General features: G+C 40.2%; 1 protein-coding gene across 3 annotated transcripts; it reads right to left on the bottom strand.

The window, feature by feature from the left end:
• Positions 1-82: 82 nt before the first annotated feature.
• NADK (NAD kinase) lies at positions 83-19,548 on the bottom strand. 3 transcript variants are annotated; one of them, XM_052691885.1, is made up of 12 exons: positions 19,397-19,548; positions 14,791-15,004; positions 11,447-11,530; positions 8,407-8,536; positions 7,756-7,864; positions 7,450-7,535; positions 7,057-7,159; positions 6,134-6,285; positions 5,516-5,615; positions 4,733-4,890; positions 4,164-4,246; positions 83-3,319 (listed from the first exon to the last, which is right to left on the bottom strand). In XM_052691885.1, exons 2-12 carry the CDS (start codon positions 14,961-14,963, stop codon positions 3,172-3,174), a joined length of 1,326 nt encoding a protein of 441 aa, XP_052547845.1. In that variant the 5' UTR covers positions 14,964-15,004; positions 19,397-19,548; the 3' UTR covers positions 83-3,171. The 3 variants fall into 3 exon arrangements, with proteins under 3 accessions (XP_052547845.1, XP_052547847.1, XP_052547848.1); XM_052691887.1 differs by lacking the exons at positions 14,791-15,004; positions 19,397-19,548 and adding an exon at positions 13,908-14,302; XM_052691888.1 differs by lacking the exons at positions 11,447-11,530; positions 14,791-15,004; positions 19,397-19,548 and adding an exon at positions 9,670-10,276.
• Positions 19,549-20,984: the final 1,436 nt, after the last annotated feature.

Below are 20,984 nucleotides of genomic sequence, written 5' to 3'. Positions count from 1 at the left end.
AAAACAAGTTTCAAAGCATTAACAATATGTAACAGAATTTTTCCTCTTAAAAATTAAGTACACTCTGCTTTACACCGTACTACATTGGTTTTTAAAGTTTAATAGAGAGTGACTTCGTTGTTGTTCTTGTTTTTTAAACACATCAATTTCCAAGCTTCCATTTTGGCCCTTTGTAGTCTGGAAAGGGTTGATAGGTACAGTGATATTTCCAACCCCTCTATTAGAAATACCATTCATAATCAGCAAAACTCTGTTCTACTGTCACAGTTTAAACCAGTTCAGTAAGCTACTCTTATTGCCAATATTACCAAGTCTGCATTAGAGCTTTTAGCACATTCAGATGTAGTTAGAACACAACACCCACACTTGAAGCACTTAAATAATGCAAAATCCTTGAGTGCTGATCAAACTTTACTAGCCTGCTTGCAAATTGCTGGTTTGCAGATTAAGGGCCTTGAAAAGGGACTTTGTACAGTTAGATAATTTGTAACATATTAACACAATTTCTTTTGTGTTTTTATATGAAGCTAGCATAATTATAATCAAAGGTGTTTTCCTGAAGAAAAAGCAACAGACTGAAGCCATCTCATGACTTACTTTCCTGTGGTCAGTGACTGTAGCTCTACTAGGCTGAGCAGGGATCCAAGTAACATCGTTACCAAGCAGGAAAAGTTGTATAGCAAAACTGCAGAAGCCTCAAAGCCAGCAATTCCATTGCAGTATGTGATAAATTTAAGGACAACTCCAGCAGATCTAATTTAGAGAAAGTAGTTAGCTACGTTTTGTCTGCAGCTCATGAATGTGCACTCTGCAAATTAAAGTTCTGCAGTTTAATCAATGAAAGCTTTACTATTATAAAAGCATAAATAAAAAGTGCTGAATATAGTTTCATCTTCACAAAAAAAATAAGATAGATAAGGCTCATTAATTTTACCTCACCTTTACCAAATGATTTCCACCTTCCTCGTGTGCCTGGTATTCTGCTCATTTGTCATTAAACAATAGACTTTTATAGCCACTATACCCTGTGCCTCCTCTCAGTTATTGCATGATTAAATAAAAGAATAGTTTCAAAGCAAAAAGTTGGATGATTCCACAGCTCAAAAAGTAAACAGCTATTTAATAACTGAATACCCCACCTAGAAAACCCGTAAGCAGCATCAAAACAGTGATAAAACAATTACTGCAGATTCAAGTGAAAGATAAATGTCAAAAGCTAATCTTGACATTCTCCAGGTTATCACAAAATTCTTCTGTTTAGACCAAAGTAAACCAATATTCTATCCTACAAAATTTACAAACTGAATTTATATTAACATCATTTCATTGTGATTTTTCTCATTAACTAAAGGTTGCTCCTCTTTTATGGAAAAGTGCTCTCATCTCGATTAATAAAATTAGACAGACTAGGGCAGCATCCACAACATAAGAGACATTATTTGAACCATCAGAGCACAGCACGTTAGGCAGAGTTTGGGAATCAATACATTTCCCACTACCACTTTGGACCACGTGTACGACATAAAACAACCATGAAAAGTTATCATTGCTTCTCGCTCCACCTTCAAGGAAATCCCACCTCGTTCAGTAAGAAATTCCCTCTCCCACAGTGCAATGACACAGGCTTAAATTCAACTGATCACGTCCATTCCTTCAACGGCCAATGCAGCAACGACGCGAAAATGCTGAAGTTCAGATGTGTGACCATGAGACTGCACCACAGAGAACATAAATGTAAACATTATACGTGGGTTTGAGTTTTTCAGTTAAATTACAGTACAAACCCTTCTTTTTTTTTTTTCCCAAACTAGGTTGCTGTTGTTCTTTTTCATAAAAGCACATACAATAAAATATGTACATAGAGAAGTTAGAAACATTTGAAAGCATCTTAAAAAAGTACATACGAGACTTAGAATATCTTGAGTGTGCTGAAGGCACCATTGTTACTCTGCTGGGAATGTGTCCTCCCATTTATCAGCCTACCAATGCAGTATCCCTGACTGTATTACTGAGCACCCAGAACTGGAAAATACCTGTGGAATTTGAGGGCATTCAGGCCTAGTACAGGACACTGTTGTCTTCAAGACAACAGCAGCACTAGGCAATACAGTATTCCAGATTCCTCTCAAATATCTGGAGCTTTTTTCACTATTATTTTTTATCACTATCATTATACAGTCCCTAATGTTACCATTTGTTCCAGAGCATCAAACAAAAATAAGCACGCTAATGTTTCCCCCCAACAGGAACTGCAGAGCTACAAACAAGAGCTCAGCAAGAAAAGTGAAGATGACTGAAATAATCAACTCAGCCCAAGCTAAATGCTTGTCCATGCTGTTTGTTGGTGATATTTACGCAGTGCTGACAGCAAAGGGTCAAACACTGTTCAGACAAATGGGCACTGTGCGTATGCATGTGTTTGCACATGTGTTATTTACATATATAAATGTGTGGAGTTCTTTTCCCTAGTTCCATCTACTCAAAAAACATTCTTCTTGGACACAAGATAGATATCTATCTTATATAAACCTTTTTTTTCCCCTAGATTTGTCTATTAATAAAAACATTCGTGATAGGAGTTCCTTATTCACAGTTTTTGTCACACTTGCAAGAAAGAAGAAAGTATGTTAAGCACTGTTTTGATGGAGAGGTGTTCTGGGCAAGTTGTATCTAAGCCAGATAAAAGAGTAAAGCACTTCTTTTTTCAAGCCAATTTCTGTAGAGCCTTCATGTGCATAGAATTCTTAACAAATGGAATTACATACATACCAAAGTAAACAGACTATTTTAATGCCTCTTTCCTACTGCCATTTTTCTATTACATATCTACATACAGCCTACCACGTTAGTGGTAAGTTATATGTTACAATCACATCCAAGATGCAGTCCATACCAATCAGAAATAACCCATTTTCCAATTGCTCGTTTAAAGAAAATTCAAACTGGATTACAGCAATCATAACCTCACTTCTTCCATTCTATTCCTGCTGGATAGGAAGTAGCAAAACAATTTCCAACCATCAGCAGATCAGACTGATATAAAGTATAGCACTGCGTATGTGTCTGAGATGGCAACCACACCTGTCAGCAAAAACTTATAAAACAAAACAAATCAAGCATGTAGAAGGGATACTGCCACTTTCCATTCCCAGAGTCATTAGATGTAGACACTCAAAATTCTTCTTCTTCAACAGCAAAGTTATTTTGCTTCTTCCGAACATTCCAGTGTAAACACTCAGCCAAGCTCTCAAACCAGTCGCTCACAGGATCTCGGAAACAGATCGAAGGAAGGGGATAGCAAGAGGTAGTGATGCTAATACTGCAACAACACAGGAATACCTCAGGTCAGTCAGTGGCAACAAAGAGCATTTTAATCTCTCTCTCTCTTATTCACTAGCCAACCTAGTGCTACGTTCAGCAAACTGGGTGAAATCAGAAACCAATTTACATGCACATCTAAACAGAGTGTAAACAAGCAATAAAACAACAGCGTGGACAATAGTTTTTTGATACAGTGAGAACCCACTCCTTGACATCCTGCATGGCCTTCACACACGCAGCACTGAGGCAAGGGAACATTTAAGCCACCGCCTTGGCCTTGAAATTTCAAGTTTCAGCAATATGCAACATGACTATGAAGTCTTGCTTCTAACAAAGGACCAAATGCCAAATGTGATGCTTGAAGCCCCATCAGTCTCTTGATCTGTTCCACAGATCTTTCAATCAATTCAAGACAGTGTCAAACAGGAAGAGAAGAAATATCCCTACCTCTGTCACAGAGGCCTTAAATCACCTCCCTTTGCAACGAGTCACCACGTTTTTCACATAACAATTGCATTCTGCTCACTCAATATTAATAGAACTGCAAATGGCCACTGCCATTCACGAAGCTAACATGGCTTAAACCATACGGCATCGTTCAAAGCCACTGCTTATACCAACACTTGCTAGTTTACATCTTAAGCTAAGATCTTCTAGACAAATCTACAGAAATTTCTGAAGATGTCCATCCTCCTTGCCAAGTATTACATGCTTCAGTCTTACTAATTCATTTGCTTTCAAAGATTTAAAATAACAGAAGAAATTCAACAGTTCTGAGACAAGTGTATGAATCAGTACTTCTTGCACTTCTAAAGAAATGCTACAATCTAGGAAGATCTTACCTGTCTCCATGGCATATCTCCTGTCTCTTCCTTCCATCAAATGAAACCCATGCTGTATTCCTGGCATCCGGGGAGAGCATAATCTGAAAGAGAAAAACTGAACTTCAGCTCCCAAATCTATATTTCTGAGTACAGAATTTACATTAAGTCAACTCCATATTCAGGTTTTACAGGCTTTTTTTTCCCCCTCCTACATGACAGCCTTAACAAAAACAATCAGTGAGTATCTTTATTTACTCAAAATCTGAAATATTTGTTGTTGAAAGTAATTTCATTCAAATTCTATTGGGTTTAAATGCACTTTAGCAAAAATGATCTAGTATTTTCTTTGTCAGAATACAAACATACTTCAAATTTGCAGAAGCTTACACAAAAGAAAGCAAAGTGAAGTCTTCTCCTAGCAGGCATATTATTTTAAGCAAAGACCTATTCTTTCACCCAGACTTGATCTGGTCCAAATGAAAGAACACAGGAGATACACAGCAGTTCCTAAACTCGTCCATTTTGGCCAGGTTTGCACGGTTATTACAGAAGTTTTTAATTTGAAAAGAGAACTAATAAAAGCTAACCTTGAGTTCCACTCCAGCAGGAACAACAATAGGTCTGAAAGACAATGAGTGAGGGCAGATTGGGGTGATCATTATTGCAGGAACATTTGGGTGAATCATAGAAGCTCCTGCAGCAGCTGCGTATGCAGTGCTACCAGTCGGTGTGGAGACAATGACTCCTGTGAAAGAAGCAAAAAGTTCACTTAGTTTAACATCAGAACCAGTGCTGTTATATTGGGAAAAAAAAAATCTAAGAAACACCACTGTTAATGAAAATGAAGCAGAGACAACATCAGCTTGTATTAACCTGCAGCTCTTCTGTGAAGCACACAAATCAGAAACTCTTCTAATCCTGGCCTGGAATGTTTGTCCTATGAGCTCACATAAGTTGCATAAATTTCTAAATCCCAGGTTACACTTTTTTTGGTAACAGAAACATTCATTTGTCTGTAAGAATTACAGGTTAGCAGCTTTTAAGATGAACTTCTCTATTATATCTCTTACAAGATTTCAATCATTCAACAAATTCCAGATATCTTCTGAGCTATTTCTTATTCCTTCATCTAACATTATACCCAAAGAAGTTGCCACTTGCTTTCATGAGTCCACAAACAGAAAGCTTTCAACACTGAATGATTCCTTGATAACTTATGCATTCCACAATGCAAGACCTTCCTATTCTTTGCAACCTCAGTGGACTCAAGCTTGAGATTTAGTTTCCATGTGAAAAAAACAGCATTCAGTAATAATTACAGCAGTCTACAAATGAAGTGAGAAGCAGTTTAGCTCAAGAAGCAAACTCACCATCTCCTTGCACTGTTGTTATCAGGTGTCCATCTAGAAAGACATCTACATTGGAAAGGTAAGAAGAAGGACCACGATCCACCACAACTTCATTTAGGACCTGCCATAACATCAAATATCACCACTGTTGACTTGGGAATGGATTAAATGACAAGCAGAAACATGCTTTCCAGATCTTGGAAAAATTCACCCTGATTTAGTACCTGTCAAATTTTGTTGTCAGTTGAAGGATTTTTATTTATCTAATTATGGGATGTTAAGAATTCAGAGTATTACCAGAAGACAGTTACTAGTAATGTGTGGGGTTTTCCTTTCTGCTTATAAAGTCTTTAAGCTTTTCCGAGCTACATATTTATTTACAAAGTAGAAGTAAAATATCAATGTAGGAAATGACAATATTAGCACTGATGGCTGCAGAAAGTAACGAGGTGCATCATTTTCTCATGACTTAGTGCACGTGCTGTGTACTGTACCAACATGGTGTACGTAGCACATCTCTCCCACACTACTGGGCTACTGTAAGGAAATGGTAAAGTGATGACAAAGCACACATCCAGCAAATTACAGAGCATGTATCAGGGGTTTTTTTTGAGGTTCTGGCTTTTTTGGAACACTGACCTGATATTGCATAATTTGCTTGCCCACTTCTTTCTCTATATTTGTAGGCACGACTCCATTTTCTTCTATGCCATTCTGTACCGTCAGCTTCTCTCTGTGCTCTTTTACCACTTTCACTTTCAGCCTGCTTCGCAGAACAAGAGCTGCATTGCCTAGAATTGAGATACAGGAGAAAGTACACAAGAATGATATGCTACTATAGTAAACAAAAAGGAAATGACTACCAATCTGTATCAAATACCATCCACCTATCCCCTGTGCAATGATCCCAGCATCATTCACAAGAGCACTGTCTATATCTAGGCAAAGCTCGAAACAGATTTTCAGTATTCATGAGCAAAAATCAAATCAAATCTGAATCTTCCTCTCTTCCCTTACAATTTAAAAGAATGTTTAAGTTTCACATGGATATCATCAACATTAGAAAACACTTAGGCTCATGTGATCCTCACTGAGACTGTGGCTTAGTTTAGAGAAAGCAAGGGCATTACAAACACACTGAAAGAAAACATTCCAGTAGTGTGAGAATTTTATATATATTTTTCAGAAATTTACTTTGAATTTAAATCCATCTCCTATCAAAGAAACAAAACATTTCTTCAATTGTTTCAAGTGTTGCCTGACTTTTCACTCTTCAAGCACTGCACTGCTTAGAGGAACAAACTACCAAACACTTCCCAGCTGTCTTCTGTTACTTGCTTACTCCTCCTAGGACAAAGTTATTTCTTATCCATTTTTCTTTACAAAAGAGCACAGAGAGCAGAAATTGAAAGGGGCAACACAATGCTTTTGTTAGTTAAGTGTAAGTTGCTTGTGACTACGGGACTACCTAAATGAGTTGGTTAAGAAAATTAACCAGTCTTGGAAAAAGCTACAGAAAATGTAACAAGAAGAAACACCACACCTTGTCTCCTTAAATTTACCTTCTATAACCTGAGTGACTTGGGACTGAAAATTCTCAAAATTAAATGGAGTAAGAAATCCAAGGGATCCCAGATGAAAAGCCATAACTGGAGGTACACTACCCTATCAATAAAGAAAAGAATTTAAAAGCTACTGAATAAAAGCAATTCATACTTCAACTAATTGCCTGTAAATACTTTGACTATTAACATAACTTCAACTGTTCATAATAAAAACTAATAATTAAATTAAGCAGCTCATACGCGCTGTTTTCAGAAGGTACAGGGTAAAACATGCTTGATTAAAAAAAGGAATCAACAATGAAACAGTTTCTGACAACAACAGAAAAAATTATCTTCAAATATTTTAAAAAAGAAAAGAGGCCTTTAAGCCTATTTCTAAAATAGACCAACCTGGAAGAGCGAAGAAGCATAAAGCAAGGTCCCATCTCCTCCCAGGCATATGATAAAGTCTATTTGATTGGAGATATCATCATAATCTGGAAGATATATTTAAATACAAGTTCTGAATCATGTTCTGTCAAAGGTCAAATTCCAGATGTAAGATATGTGCACCATGCCAAAAAAACACTACAAGTTAAGATTAACAACAGTTTGCAAGAGACAGATTGGTTTCACAACCTTGATCCGGTACCAAGGAGACATTAAGACAAATAAAGGCTATGCCTCAACTTTATTTTCAAGGATTCGTTACCATACCTTCTCGAAAGGTACAAAATTTCTTCTTCACTGGTCCAAAATTATCATCATTTGCAATAGCAGGGTCTTCCAATACTTTTTTTTCTACATACACTATCATGTTGTTTTCCTAAAAGGAGGTAAGATCAGCTTGTTAACAACCTCTTAAGTATCGAAGTATTTGATTCCCTCCATAATTTGAATCAGTTAAAAACACAAAAACACATTATTTTTATTGAAGTGATCTGCATCTTTGGGTTGCAGGAGTTTCTTTCACTATTATTCTTAATACACCACATGTGGCTTAGCTCTAACCAGAAATGTGCAGCATACATAGGCCATCTGATACATAAAAATCAGCTCTGGAACTGGAATTACATGATACAGTAAACATTTCTGCTCACTCGAGGCTCTAAGTATTACATTTGCTGTCCTATGTCTCACAATTCAGATCTGCACACAGTATGAAGGAAACAGCTTTGACTTTCCCTGCAAGTACTGTTCCTCTGAAACAAGTTTTAATACTTCCAGTGCAATCCTGTTTGTGCTGATGATTTGTTTGCACTACGTAGCTCTACAGATTTCACATTTAACAGAATCAATAACTGAAAATAATTTAGATGTAAGATTTCTCATCATGGTTAAAAAAACCCCGAATTTAGATTCTGTTACCTCAGTAAGATACACACAGAGCTCCTTAAAAGGCTGCAGCAGACTGGCATCACGTATTTTTTTAATAACAAGGACACTCTTGGGAGGTTTGTTCCATGTCAACCGCTGGCTTGCTGGATCCTGAATGTGCCTAGAGAAGAGAACAGAATGTAACACAAACCTTCAGGATTGTTAGGTTAAAAACATCATCTTTTTAAATCAGAAAATGTCACTATAAAGGAAAAACAGAGGACAAAGCACTGAGTAACTGAAAGAAGGGGCAGAGATGCACTGCAGCGCCCGTAGATTTACAAAAATTTGTTACTACCTTTTGCTTTGACATCATTTTGGCCAGGTAAAAACATACATCTTATCCCACACACTGCTGAGACAATACAGAGAAGGATATAATTCTAATGATGCCTTCTCCCCTCGTGAAACCAATAAATACTTTCCTCCACCAAGATTTCACTGATTTCAGTATCCAGTCACGGTTTTCCCAGTACAGCCTGAAGTCTGCAGATGCAGAAACAAATTGCAATTTTTAAAAAATAAGAATGAATTCAAAACTACAGTATCCCCAGAAAAGGGCACATATTTCAATAATTAAGACACATATCTGTACTACATCCTCAAGGGAAGCCTCAACACTACAACAAAGTGTACATAACCTCTACTCTAGGAAGTCTGTAGCAGTTCTTCCTATCAGAAAAACTCACTCAGCTTCATGTTGCTCTGTAACACACACCATTATTTAGGAACACACAGATGTATTTTCCTTCTTCATTTGGATCCGCTGCTGAGCTACACAATTTTACTGCTATATTTTGCATACAATGAAATCTCATCCTTTTCCATAAGGTGCAGATATAATCCGTAAAGCAAAGTAGATTAGTATCCATGCTGAACAGCCAAATTTAGAGATTTGGATTTAGTACTTCAAGAGTTAATGCAAAACAGATGATGGTAACGGAGGTGGAATAACCTGCTCATTTTGCTGTTATGAAAAATGTTCACATTCTACATAGAGCAGAAACTGTAGACTAGCATAATTTTGTTCAGAAAACATTTTATAAGATCAAATTCCTCAAATCTAAATACTGCTCAAAGGCAAAAAACACGTGCATGGAAACCACGCCGAAAATACATTTCAGCACAATCAGACTGCCTTGTAAAAGCTGGCAGAGAACTAAAGATTGCAGCACTGCTTTTCACCTAATGAGCCCGGAACTAACAGATTTCCTTCCAACAAAAAGACAATCTGCCTACTTTAGCTGTACTCACCAATTCCATGTAGCTCTAACTGAAAAATTGTTCACAACATGCTTTAAGACCTTCATGTTCGTTTCCAGAAGTCAGGCAAAGACAACAGCTCCAAAAAAAACCAGGCTGTGCTGAGGTTTTTACTGATTCTTAAGAAACTTCTGCCTCAAAAAAAAAAAAAAAAAAAATCCCATCCAGCTAAATCTTCCCAACAGTCACAAGAAAAAGTTGAAGCTTCACATTTAGAAAATTCACTTCAGAAAATTCACAGCCTTCAGACAGCAGAGCTCAACACTGTGACTTAAAGAGACCCTGATTAACTGACGCCCTTACATAAAAAGATTTTCTGTTACATTTCCCTCCAGTGAAGAGTTTAATATTACCAGTGGCTGTAGAAAAGGAAAAAAACAACCAAAAAGGATACGGCTGTTTTTAGAAGCCATAAAACAAACAAACAAAACCTTTAAAGTAGTAAAAACAGTAATTTATAACTCGGTTTTCAAATAGTCCTTTCCTCTGACGACCTGAGGGTGCCCCAACCTCCACAGCTATTTGCACACTGCACAGCCTTGTCCCTGGCAGGCAGTGTGTTCAGTATCGCCTACAGCCTCTGTGCTCAACTGATCTTGACACTGCCATTATATGGTGCAAAGCTGGCTCAGCCCACAGGGAGGAGCATATGCAGCACAATCAGGTGGGTAAACATGCAATGCAGGCTGGGTTTGCAGGTGAACTGCTGCATACGAAGTCGCCAACTTCAGAAGAGGCAGAAAGAAGGAAGTTCAGATCCCCATGTACTGCAAGACTTCCGCCACACCTCTGCAGGAAACACTGCGCCACCACTGCTGTGTTTTGAGAAAATCACTGCGACTTAGGGAAAGATCTAAGCGAAGAAATACTGAATTCAAATACCTTAAGTTTAACTGAAAGCCAAATCAATAAAATAGAAATTTACAAAAGGACACAACTGTTTGCGTATCTGCTGAAAAAAGCCTTATTTCCACTGTAACTTTACCAGCAGAGACTAAAAATCCCTTGCCTTATATTCATACACTGAAAGCATCACAGACGAAATATTAAAATCCAAACCACTCATTCAAACAGAAAGCTTCCCTTGGATGAGACTGCATAGTGCACACAGCCATTCCTCCACCTTTTTTCACATTTTCCATAATAATTTCTGTCCTTCTGTAGCTGAGAAACAATTTTCTTTATGGAATAAAGAAAATGGTACCAGCAGCTTCTCAGCATCATAATTAGATTGCTATATGGGAGTTTGATACGTGGAATTTACTGTCAGCTGTGTTGGAAAGGCTTTGTTATTGTTGCCATTGTTGACCACATTTTAGGAACTGCAGATTATGCAAAATACATGTAAACAAAACCCCAGTACTTCAAACTATTTGCATGCTCTGTTCTATTTATTTTAAATACAAAATGCTTCATTTTTTTTCTTAAAATAGATCCGTTGTGCTGAGAAAAAACTCCATTTGAATCATCAGAACACTGCATGAATTAATAACGTTAAAAGGGCATTCATTCCACTGATTGATGTCTGTTGCCCTGTGAGAAGTATTCCAACTGGCAAAACTACTATAAAACCATAGAGAAATACTGATTATATCCTACCAGCCCTTTCAGCATGCAGATTAAGGCAACGTGCGATCTGAACTGCAAGTCAATTTTTGCAATACAGATCCCAGCACAACAACACTGAGTTGGGACGAGTAGCAGGAAATCAAGCTGATCTTCCTTCACGTGGAATAAGAATAACGGCAGTCGCTTGACAGGTACTTACATAATCGTTTTAGGATTTTGCAGCATACAGGCCTTTGGTCCAAACGTGGTCACTGGGCATGGTCCATGCAAGGAGCGTGTCCTCCTGAAGTTAAGAAATACATAAAGGTGATGGCAGCTAGGGATAATTAGCTCCCCAAGCACCAAAACCAAACCAAACATCTTTGAAAGAGCCGCAGTAGGCAATGAAGGACAAAGTCCATTTCTTAAACTTCCATTGGTGGGTGACTAGCCAATATAATTTTATACACATTAGCTCATACATTTCAAAGCTAAATTTTAACTCCTGTATCTCCCTCCTTGACAGAGACTTTATAATTGAAGCCACACTCGCAGTTCATGCCCTCCTGAGGCAAGCATGCTCTAAACCCAAGCACAGTACCAGTATCTATTTTTCTTGTATTCATTTAAACTTCACTGTGCACAAAGACCACAGCCTCAGATCAAGGTGGTTCTGTGAACTCATGTCAAACATGTCAAAGTTTCTGTTTAGTCACAAATCTCCTTGACATTACAGACCAGAACAGTATGTTGGCCTCTCATGGACACAAAAAAACCCTGTAGATAAATTCCAAATTATAAAAACAAACTATTTTCAAGGTCTCACTACAGCAAAAAGGAAAAATGCTACGTGAGAGATAACCAAAAATATTTTGTCTACACATTTAAGGTAGCACAGAAATTTACAAACAAGAAATCAATCGCTACTGACCAAATTTACCAAAGTCAACTATTAAGAAAGACCAGGCTCATAAGCTCAGCCATTTGAGCAGAGGAGTGCTCGCGAGGTTAATTGAATCCCCTGAAAGGTACAAAGACATCCCAACCTGAGACTAATGCGCTTTTTTAATCAAGAGAAAACAATGCCAGGAAGCACAGCTCAGGCATTTTTGGCTTCTATCGTTCAGAGGCACGCATGAATTCCATCACATAAAGAAACAGACCACATAGCAAGCTGGTGGAGCACACAGCCTGCGCTGCCAGTGGAAGCAGCACGCTGCTAACAGAGTGCGCTCAGCACACCTTGCTTTTATGATAGCACTTTGGGATTGCACAGTAACGTTACCTCTCCCAGTGTATATCAGAAATGCCAACTTGCTAACAAGGAAGTGCACCTTGATCACTCCCTAATGAGTGCCAAGGGGCATGTTTTGCAGTAGTCAGAATATTTTACAGTTTTCTTAAGCGCTGAACCTGAATTAGAAGCTCCAGCAATAGGGGAGAAGAGGAACAAACAGGAAGGTACAAAATGCCTGGTTTTCAAGTAATTTTCAAGTAATTTTCAAGAACCACCTACAAACTATGAGCCTTAGTGCCAATGGTGAAGCAAAGCAGAAATGCCACGACACATCCAAGATCTCGTTTCCAAGAGATCTCAAATTCCAGGGAAAAAGAGAAGACAAAACTTAAAGTTCATCAAATAAATTACAACACAAATCTACAAGATAACACCAAACCTTCTTAGAAACCAATGCCTCAGATCTTTAACAATTTCTTTGAGTATGGAGAAAAATCAGTATTTTTTCATGTATTTAATGACAGTTAATACAGTATTAATCTTTAAAGTGATTAGATCTGTAGGGTCATTTATCCTCAGACTTAAATGCCACCCAGAACACAGGACTGCTGCTGGCTGTAGGATGAGATGATGAGGAGCAAGTCAGAGCTGTTCTGCCTTACCCAGCTCCCTCCTCCTGCAGCAAATCTGTACATGGGAGTAAAACCCATTGCGTCATGTTGAAACGAGTAAATGCTATTAGAATTATTCCATTAAAATCAAGTGGGAAATATGCCTTTCCTGTGCTTAATTGAATTAACACAGGAACTGGTAATTAACCTATTCCTTGCTAGTAATAAATCACTGCTGCTCTGCCTATTATAGTGCATACTGTGCAGTAGCTCAGCCTGGCCTGATGACTCACTTGTGCTATGAAATCCCACACATCAGATTTCTACAGAAAATCAAAAACAGACGACAGATTCAAGTCATAATATTTTTTCCATGTCTAAGAAAACATGTTTGTGTAAGATTTTAATTATGATAATTAACGTTATTTAATGTCCCATAACAAATACATTAAAGTTTTGTTTAACTTACGTTCAAACATTTTTTCCAGACACATACAGCTGTTATTTAAGCATGTTAAAAGTTTACCTTATTTATATTAAAAGAGAAATATGTGAAAATATGCACGTTATTAGAGATATTTAATCTATTTAAGAACAGTTACATGTGAAATTAGGACAGTTAAACAATACTCTGGTAAAATCACCTGCCACATTTTGCTCCACTCCTCCACCACTAACTGCCTTTTTTGTCCTTTTTACCCAGAGGTACTTATTTCATGTCACTCTTTAGCTAAACTCCTGTCCTACAAAGAGGCATCAAATATCCACATCTGAAGATTTAAGCAGAGCAGGAAAAAGACATTCCACAGCAGAATTTTAATGTAAAGACTTACCTATTGGCTGTGACACATAACATAGCAGCTAGAACAGTACAGTCCTTTGTGAATATTTCCCAAATACAATGTATCAGCTGAGCTACTTATGCAAAGCAAGTATTTCTAAGTATTAATCTCTTGAGTGAAAGGCTTTTATTACACCTCCTTTCACCACAAAGCTTCCCCAGGATCTTCAGGTCTCACCCACATCACCGCTGCCTTGCAACAGCAGTCCTGCCAGCAAAGCAGTAACTCTGGAAGAGAATTTCATCTGTTGAGCAACTCCTTTGCGATTCTGTCCATGCTTCAACCTTAAGCTGGATCACAATACAAGTAAGGTAAAGTTCTGCTGCCATCAAGACTCACTGTTAGCACAGCACACCACCCAGCCTTTACAACAGGTCCAAAGATCACCAAATCAAAAGTTCCATCCAAGCTGTCCACATGACGAAGGGCATTGCAAATGCACCAGGAATTTGGCTCAGTGAAAAAATGGGCGTTTCTCAGTGTTGTGATTAGATTTGCAAGCACCTGCTTATTTGTGCTGCCTCATGTTACAATATAACCCTAATTCTCACACAGCCTTCAGTACACAGCACTACGGCTCCAGTCAGAGCATTTACAAAAAACTGCAGGTGTGCCTCTGCTATTTTTTTTGAGACTGCAAGCTCTGCAGATATCAGCTTGGACAGCTGTACCATTTTGATTACAGGTCTGATCTTGGTGTAGCCCCAGCCTTCCCCTTCCTGACTTCCCTTTGGACTAACAACATTTTGAAGTGCATTTTAAGGTTACCTTCAAAGCAAGACTGCAGGTATATAAAACCAAAAGTAAAAACTAAGATCTGGATATTGAAATTTCTTCCATTTTTCTTGCAACTGGGAAGAAACAGAAGCCATACCGGAATTCTTTGGTGCTTCCTAGGGCTGGGGAAGCAGACAAGCTTCGTGACTTGGCTCGCCCCCGGCTCGTACTGCTCCACTCCTCATCATCATGACACGCTGAGCAATGATACGCAGAATCCGAGCTCACATCAGCCTTACTGGTACACAGCTTCTCCCGATTCATCTCCATACTGGAAGTGAAAGAACCTCAGAGAGGGAAAAATTTAATTCCTGTGGAAAAACATCAGGGGAAAAGAGACAGGTAAGGGAGAGAAGAAAAATCCCAGTATTAACAAAGCTAGTGGAGCTCTTAGGCATGAATTGATGCTGTTTGGTGGACACTTCTCAACAAGATCTGGGCAGTTGAGAAGTTCTTTGAGGTCATCACAAGACACTGGAAGGAAAAACAGACCAGAGCTGAAACTCCAGTGCTCCTAGATTTACAAGAGTCTCCACGTAAAACTGTTGAGGACTATTAGTTCAAGACCATCACACTTCCAGCTACATCCAGAAAAACAGATATATGTTAAAGACTAAAGAGGCAGAAGGGCATTAAATATTTGCTAGGAATCAAGATTCAGAAAAGTCTACAAAATCTCCTATTAATCAATGCATATCTCAAAGAAACAACAAAAAATAAACTACATCAAGCTACAAAGGAAAAAAAATGTCACAGTGAAAAAATAATTGAACAGTGTAACTTTAATAAACTTCAGTCCTCCACAGAACTGAGATTAATACCAAGCTGAGAAGAGATAAAACCAAACCAGAGCAGAACACTGAAGATCTCGAACCATCTGTGACAAAGTGGAGAGATGGTCCAAACCAAAGAAAATGAAACCTGATAAGCACCAAATATTTCATCCCACAGCAGTCAGCACAAGGACAGGACAATGAACAGCTGGCAGACTCCAATTCTGCAGGAGTAAAAAGCAACACAACGCATGAATACTTCAGTATTACAAAAGTAATAGGAATCCCTTACTTAAGTTTGCATCGTTATTTGAACTAAGTAGAAAATTTCTCACAATAAAAGTAGAAGGCAACTTCCAGTGTATAAAGAAACACCGAACTGTGAACAAATCCCATCTCAGATGAAGCCTCCAGGAACAGTATGTTCCTCAAATTATTCAAGCCAGGGAAAAACATTGGCTCAGTAGACATTTGCAGATGTTTCTCAACCAGCTTTCGGCACACTGTATCATGTACAGAACAGTTACTGTAACTGTTAAAACAGACTTTGACAACAGAGAACACTCAGAATATTTGTCTGCAAGGTTAACACAAAAGGAGAAACATCAACAATTTAACAAGCACTGTGCTTCACAGTATCTCAACTTCTACGCAACAACAGCATCAAGAAGAGAAGAATCGCTTAGGAATACCGGCTGGTTACTGGATCAGACACAGTAATCACCTAATGGCAGCAGAGCACAGCACAGCTCTCGCAGCAGATCAGGTTCACCCCGAGACAACGTGGTCACCAGGAGCTGCAGTTAGACCCAACCAGTAATAATTGATAAGATCCTGCACTTGTAAAGATATCAGTGTTTGGTTGCTGGTTACACCTTGCTTGGCACCACCAGTGACCACGACTTGGGAAATGCCCCGTTCAACAGTTTTTATTTTAATTACTGAATTTCAGAGATTCAAGATAGAGATGAATGAGCCTTTTCTGATATTTCTTCCCCACAGACAACCAGGATTCTAATGAATACTTTTCACAGTCAAATAATGAACTAGATTCTAATCCTCCTTCTGTTTGTAGCACTCACATTTGCAGTGCACTTGCCATTTCAGGCCTATCAATCCAACACACCTAACAAAAAATCCAGTACCATAATTTGTACTTTTAACTCCCAGGACTATTCTTTATAGCCAGAAATCACTATAGCAAACAGATAACCCTTGTGTTCAGTGCATCTCATCACAGGGACCAAACAGGCTTCTCAAGCATCTTTACATACCCAGACTTCCACAGACATTGCTTCCTTACTGATTAGTAAGGAGTTACAGATCTCAGCAGTCTTTGCCAGCACACTACGCTTTTAGCTAATATAAACCATAACTAGTATGTTTATAGTGAGCCAAAGTTAATCCCTGTGAGTAAATACATTCAATTTCTTAGAACCAACAAAAATGCCAGAGATAATTCCTCATCCATGGCACAGATCTCCCCCACAAGAATAATCTGGATAGGAAAAAAAAAAAAAAAAAACAGCCACTGGAACTGGTAGAGGGGGAGAAAGCAAACAGATACCAACAAGCTATTTATTACCAAAATCAGCAATGAGGTATTTCCAAAAGAAACCCTGTCTGCACAGAATTAACCTAGATAATGATACTCAATAGCTAAGTTTAACTACATCTTTTGTTAGTTCTCAATGCCAGCTTCTCAGCTGTTCCAGAAATACTGAGTGCAAATCAGCAGTGAGCAATCTCTCATCGTCTCTTGCCAATCCCCTACAAATTTACCTCTCAAATTTACTCATACAGCTTCATCTACCTCAGGGATACTCACATAGCTCCATATCCTTGCAGCAAAGTATGTGGAAATTCAAAACCTGTGAAAGAAACTCATGCAAAGTTACTTTTTTTCTGTAACTGCAATTGCTGTGCATCCAGCCTGTGCCGGGATATCATCCTTAACTGAGAGACACAAAAAACAGCAGCGTATTTCAAAAGCCATAAATAAGGTCTGTTTGTTTGAAAAATCTTCATCTGACAGATGCCATCAGTAAAGAAAATAAAACTAGGAGTAAGACGTTGCACAGATCTACTGCTGCATGCAGCCTAAGAACTTGATATTCCTCCCATGTAATGCTTTCTGATTCAGAACGTTTTAAACTGCCTCTTACACCACGTTCTGTTTAATTAACATCCCCTCATAAGACCTTCATTAAATAAGCAATCTGACATAAGGGCAAACCCATCACAGACCAACTCCCAGGACTGGATCCAAAAACACAAAGCACGAGTCAACAAACTAGCAGAGAGGCTGCTCTGCTCAAAGTCATGCCCCAAATTAAGAAAAACAGAAAAGATTTAGGAGTTCAGCATTCTAGAATAAAAGACAATTGCAAGTTAACACTTCAATGTTTAAAATTGTGATATGCAATAGCAAGTTGAGTCACCTCTCTCTCAGTCTCCAGCTGTTTCTTTTTTAATGTCATGTATCTCACAAATGGTCACAAACCACAGCTTCAGAGAGGTTTTGTGAAACCAACTTCAGATGGGAGGAAAGAACAGCAGAACATCCCAGATGTTTTACTGCCCTGTTAGACTATTATTAAGGAATCACACTCCACATCTACTGCAAGAATCCTGGTTAAAAAACAAGTCTGAAGCAATTTTACTAAACCTCCATTCAGATGTAACCCACATCCTGTTGGCCAAGAGCTATGCAGACACATCTTAAACCGTGATCTTCTCTGCTGTTAGATAACAGGCAATAGCACACAAACATGCCTTTCCAAAGAGCTACAAGGAACGTAATACTGCAAATCACTGAGAACTTTCAACCTTTTGTTGAGCTTTGCTGGTCAGCGACTGTTTTGTGAGGAAGTTTCCCTCTGTCAAATGCACGGCCCTAAACCATCACAGCAGAGGGTTACCACAGGGCCCATCCCAACCAAACACTGCTTTTATAGGGCTCCAAGGCTGCAGCAATTCTGCTAGTTTCTTAGGGTTGCATCAGCTGTTGAAAACTCCTAACTATCAACATTTGTGTGATAGCAAGAAAGGACAACGCTGCATCCAAACACCACAGAATCACAGGGTTGGAAGGGACCTCGAGGATGATGAATCTCCAACCCCCTGCCACACTCAGGGCCACCAACCTCCACATTTAAAACCAGCCCAGGCTGCCCAGGGCCCCATTCAACCTGGCCCTGAACACCTCCAGGAACGGGGCATCACCACACTTGCTGTGCCTTGCTACTGATCCCCTCTCTGCTTAATGCTCTAATTCTGTAGATTAGGTTCTATAACGATGATGTTTTACTTCAGAAATCACTCCAATGGAGCTCACATGCATACAAGTCCATCTCTGAGGCACAAACCCTCCCGCCAGGCAGTGAAAGCAGGCAGCACTGCATGGAGCAGACAGCACTTCCATTTTTTCAGTCTCTGACAGAAAAAAATAAACAGCAGTGAAACTACCAAAAAAAAAAAAAAAAAAAAAAAAAAGAAAGAAAGAAAAAAGAAGAGATAGTACGACTGTCACGTGTCTCGCACCCGGGGCAAACAAGTTCGTCTGTTAACTCTTCGTTTTCGGACCCCGCGGCCCCACATACACCTCAGGCTCCAGGCTGCGCCCTCCCACCTGTTACCTTCGGGAAACTCCCGCCTCCTCACCGCTCGCGCTCAAAGCGGGGCGCACCCACCTCGCCCCGCTCGCACAACGCCGGGTTCTCGGGAGTTATCCGTACGCCTATCGCCCGCGGACGGCTTTCCGAGAGCCTCCCCTAAGGAGAACGGGCCCGGCAAGCGGGCGGGATGCGTGCACCGCGGTTCCCGAGCGGCCCGGCCCCGGCACGCAGCCCCGCGGGAGGCCGCGGCCCGCCTGTCCCCGGGGGCTCCCCCCGGCGCGGCCGCCCGTCCGCCTCAGCGCCCCGCACTCACCGCCCGCCCGGCTGCTTGCCCGCCCGCTGCTCCCTCAGAGGCCGAGGCGCCGACCGCGGCGGTGGGGGTGGTAACGGTGGTGGCGGCGGCAACGGCTGCCCCCAAGCACTGAGCGGGGCCGGCGGACCCTGCGCGCCTCCATCGTCCTCTCCCCGCCTCCTCAGCAGAGTCGGCCCCGGGGGCGGGGCGGGGCGGCGCGCATGCGCGGCGCGCGAGTTAGGCTGGGGCCGTGCGCCCGCGCACAGTGAGGGTGTCACCGCGCATGCGCACTAGGAGGCGGCATTGCCGCTGTACGGGGTGGCGAGGGCTTCCAGCGGGCACTTAATTAAATTAACTAAATTTAATTAACTCTGCGGCATTCAGCAAGGCTCGACGGCCTCGGCCGTCCACGGTCGCAGTTCTACAACCGAGCTGAGATCCTAATGCGAGCCGTGTTTCACATGGCACAAAGCTCACACAGATGGGGCAGGGAGAACTAATAACTTTTAGACTTGAAAACTATGTGGAACTGGAGTTACTCTTCACTAGAAGGCTGCTAAAAAAGGACAGAGTGACACTAACTTGTCCAGCAGCCTCCCCTCAGGTGGGGCTCGGCCCCAATGGCACAGACACTGCCACCCCAGCCTCTGCTGCTCACACGTCACCCACACCCATCCAGCACACAGCTGGCACACACTTGTGTCTGTTTCTTACCGCGGTGGTTAAAGATTCCTTCTGACAAAATCCCTGCATAAGAATGCACGTTCCCTTTTGACGCTAGAATCACTCAACCAGAGAGAGAAGCTCCTGAAAAGCAGGAAACCATTTTCCATTGTCCTTAATACAGAACCTGATTTTCAGCAAGGGAGAAATGAAACAAAAATCAACAAGTGATGATTGCAGTATTTACTCTGACCAGTTCCGTCAGCCCCAGCTGATGATCCTGAAGTCATCAGAACTTTGTCACAAACTTTATGCCAACATAAGCAATCCTTCACAGTCGCACACTGATACCTGTCTCTCACTAGAACGTAGATTGCAGCAAACTTAAAGTAAGAACAAATTATGCCCTGTGAGAATGCAGTAATTTGGGATTTTTCCCTCTTCCTTTTTTTTTTTTTTTCATAATGCATGTTTCCAGGAAAGCAGGGAGTTACAGAAGTGATAGTCAGTAAAGGAAGAAGCAATAGTCAGAAGGAAGAACTTGAAAAAGAGGAAGTAGTTGCTAGATAAGGGGAAATCCTACAGCACTTTTTAGGAAGTACGCTATTTTGAGTCAAATTTTCTCTTGACTCCTCCTTCTGAAGCACCTTAAGGGCCCCCTATGCAAGGAGTGGATGAAACAATACACAATTCTATGAAGTCAATATCTTGGAGACTCCAAAGCCTTCAGGTGCTTAAAAGGCATGTTCAAACTGCAAAGGAACAACTGAACGTGGTGCTAGGAAGGAATGCAGCACTAAGATCCATAGAGTCAAGACATTTATCTCAAACGCAGCAGCAGAATATGTTCCACCACACAGAACCGTGCTCAGCCACAGTGCCTTTGTTACCCATGCCTGTCCATACCCAATTAGTGACTCCAAAAGCTAATTGAAGAGTAAGTGAA

The sequence above is a fragment of the Tympanuchus pallidicinctus genome, unplaced genomic scaffold, assembly GCF_026119805.1.
Source record: "Tympanuchus pallidicinctus isolate F22 unplaced genomic scaffold, pur_lepc_1.0 scaffold29, whole genome shotgun sequence".
In the NCBI taxonomy this organism is placed as follows: domain Eukaryota; kingdom Metazoa; phylum Chordata; class Aves; order Galliformes; family Phasianidae; genus Tympanuchus; species Tympanuchus pallidicinctus.
This window is presented reverse-complemented; position numbering and strand designations above follow the sequence as displayed.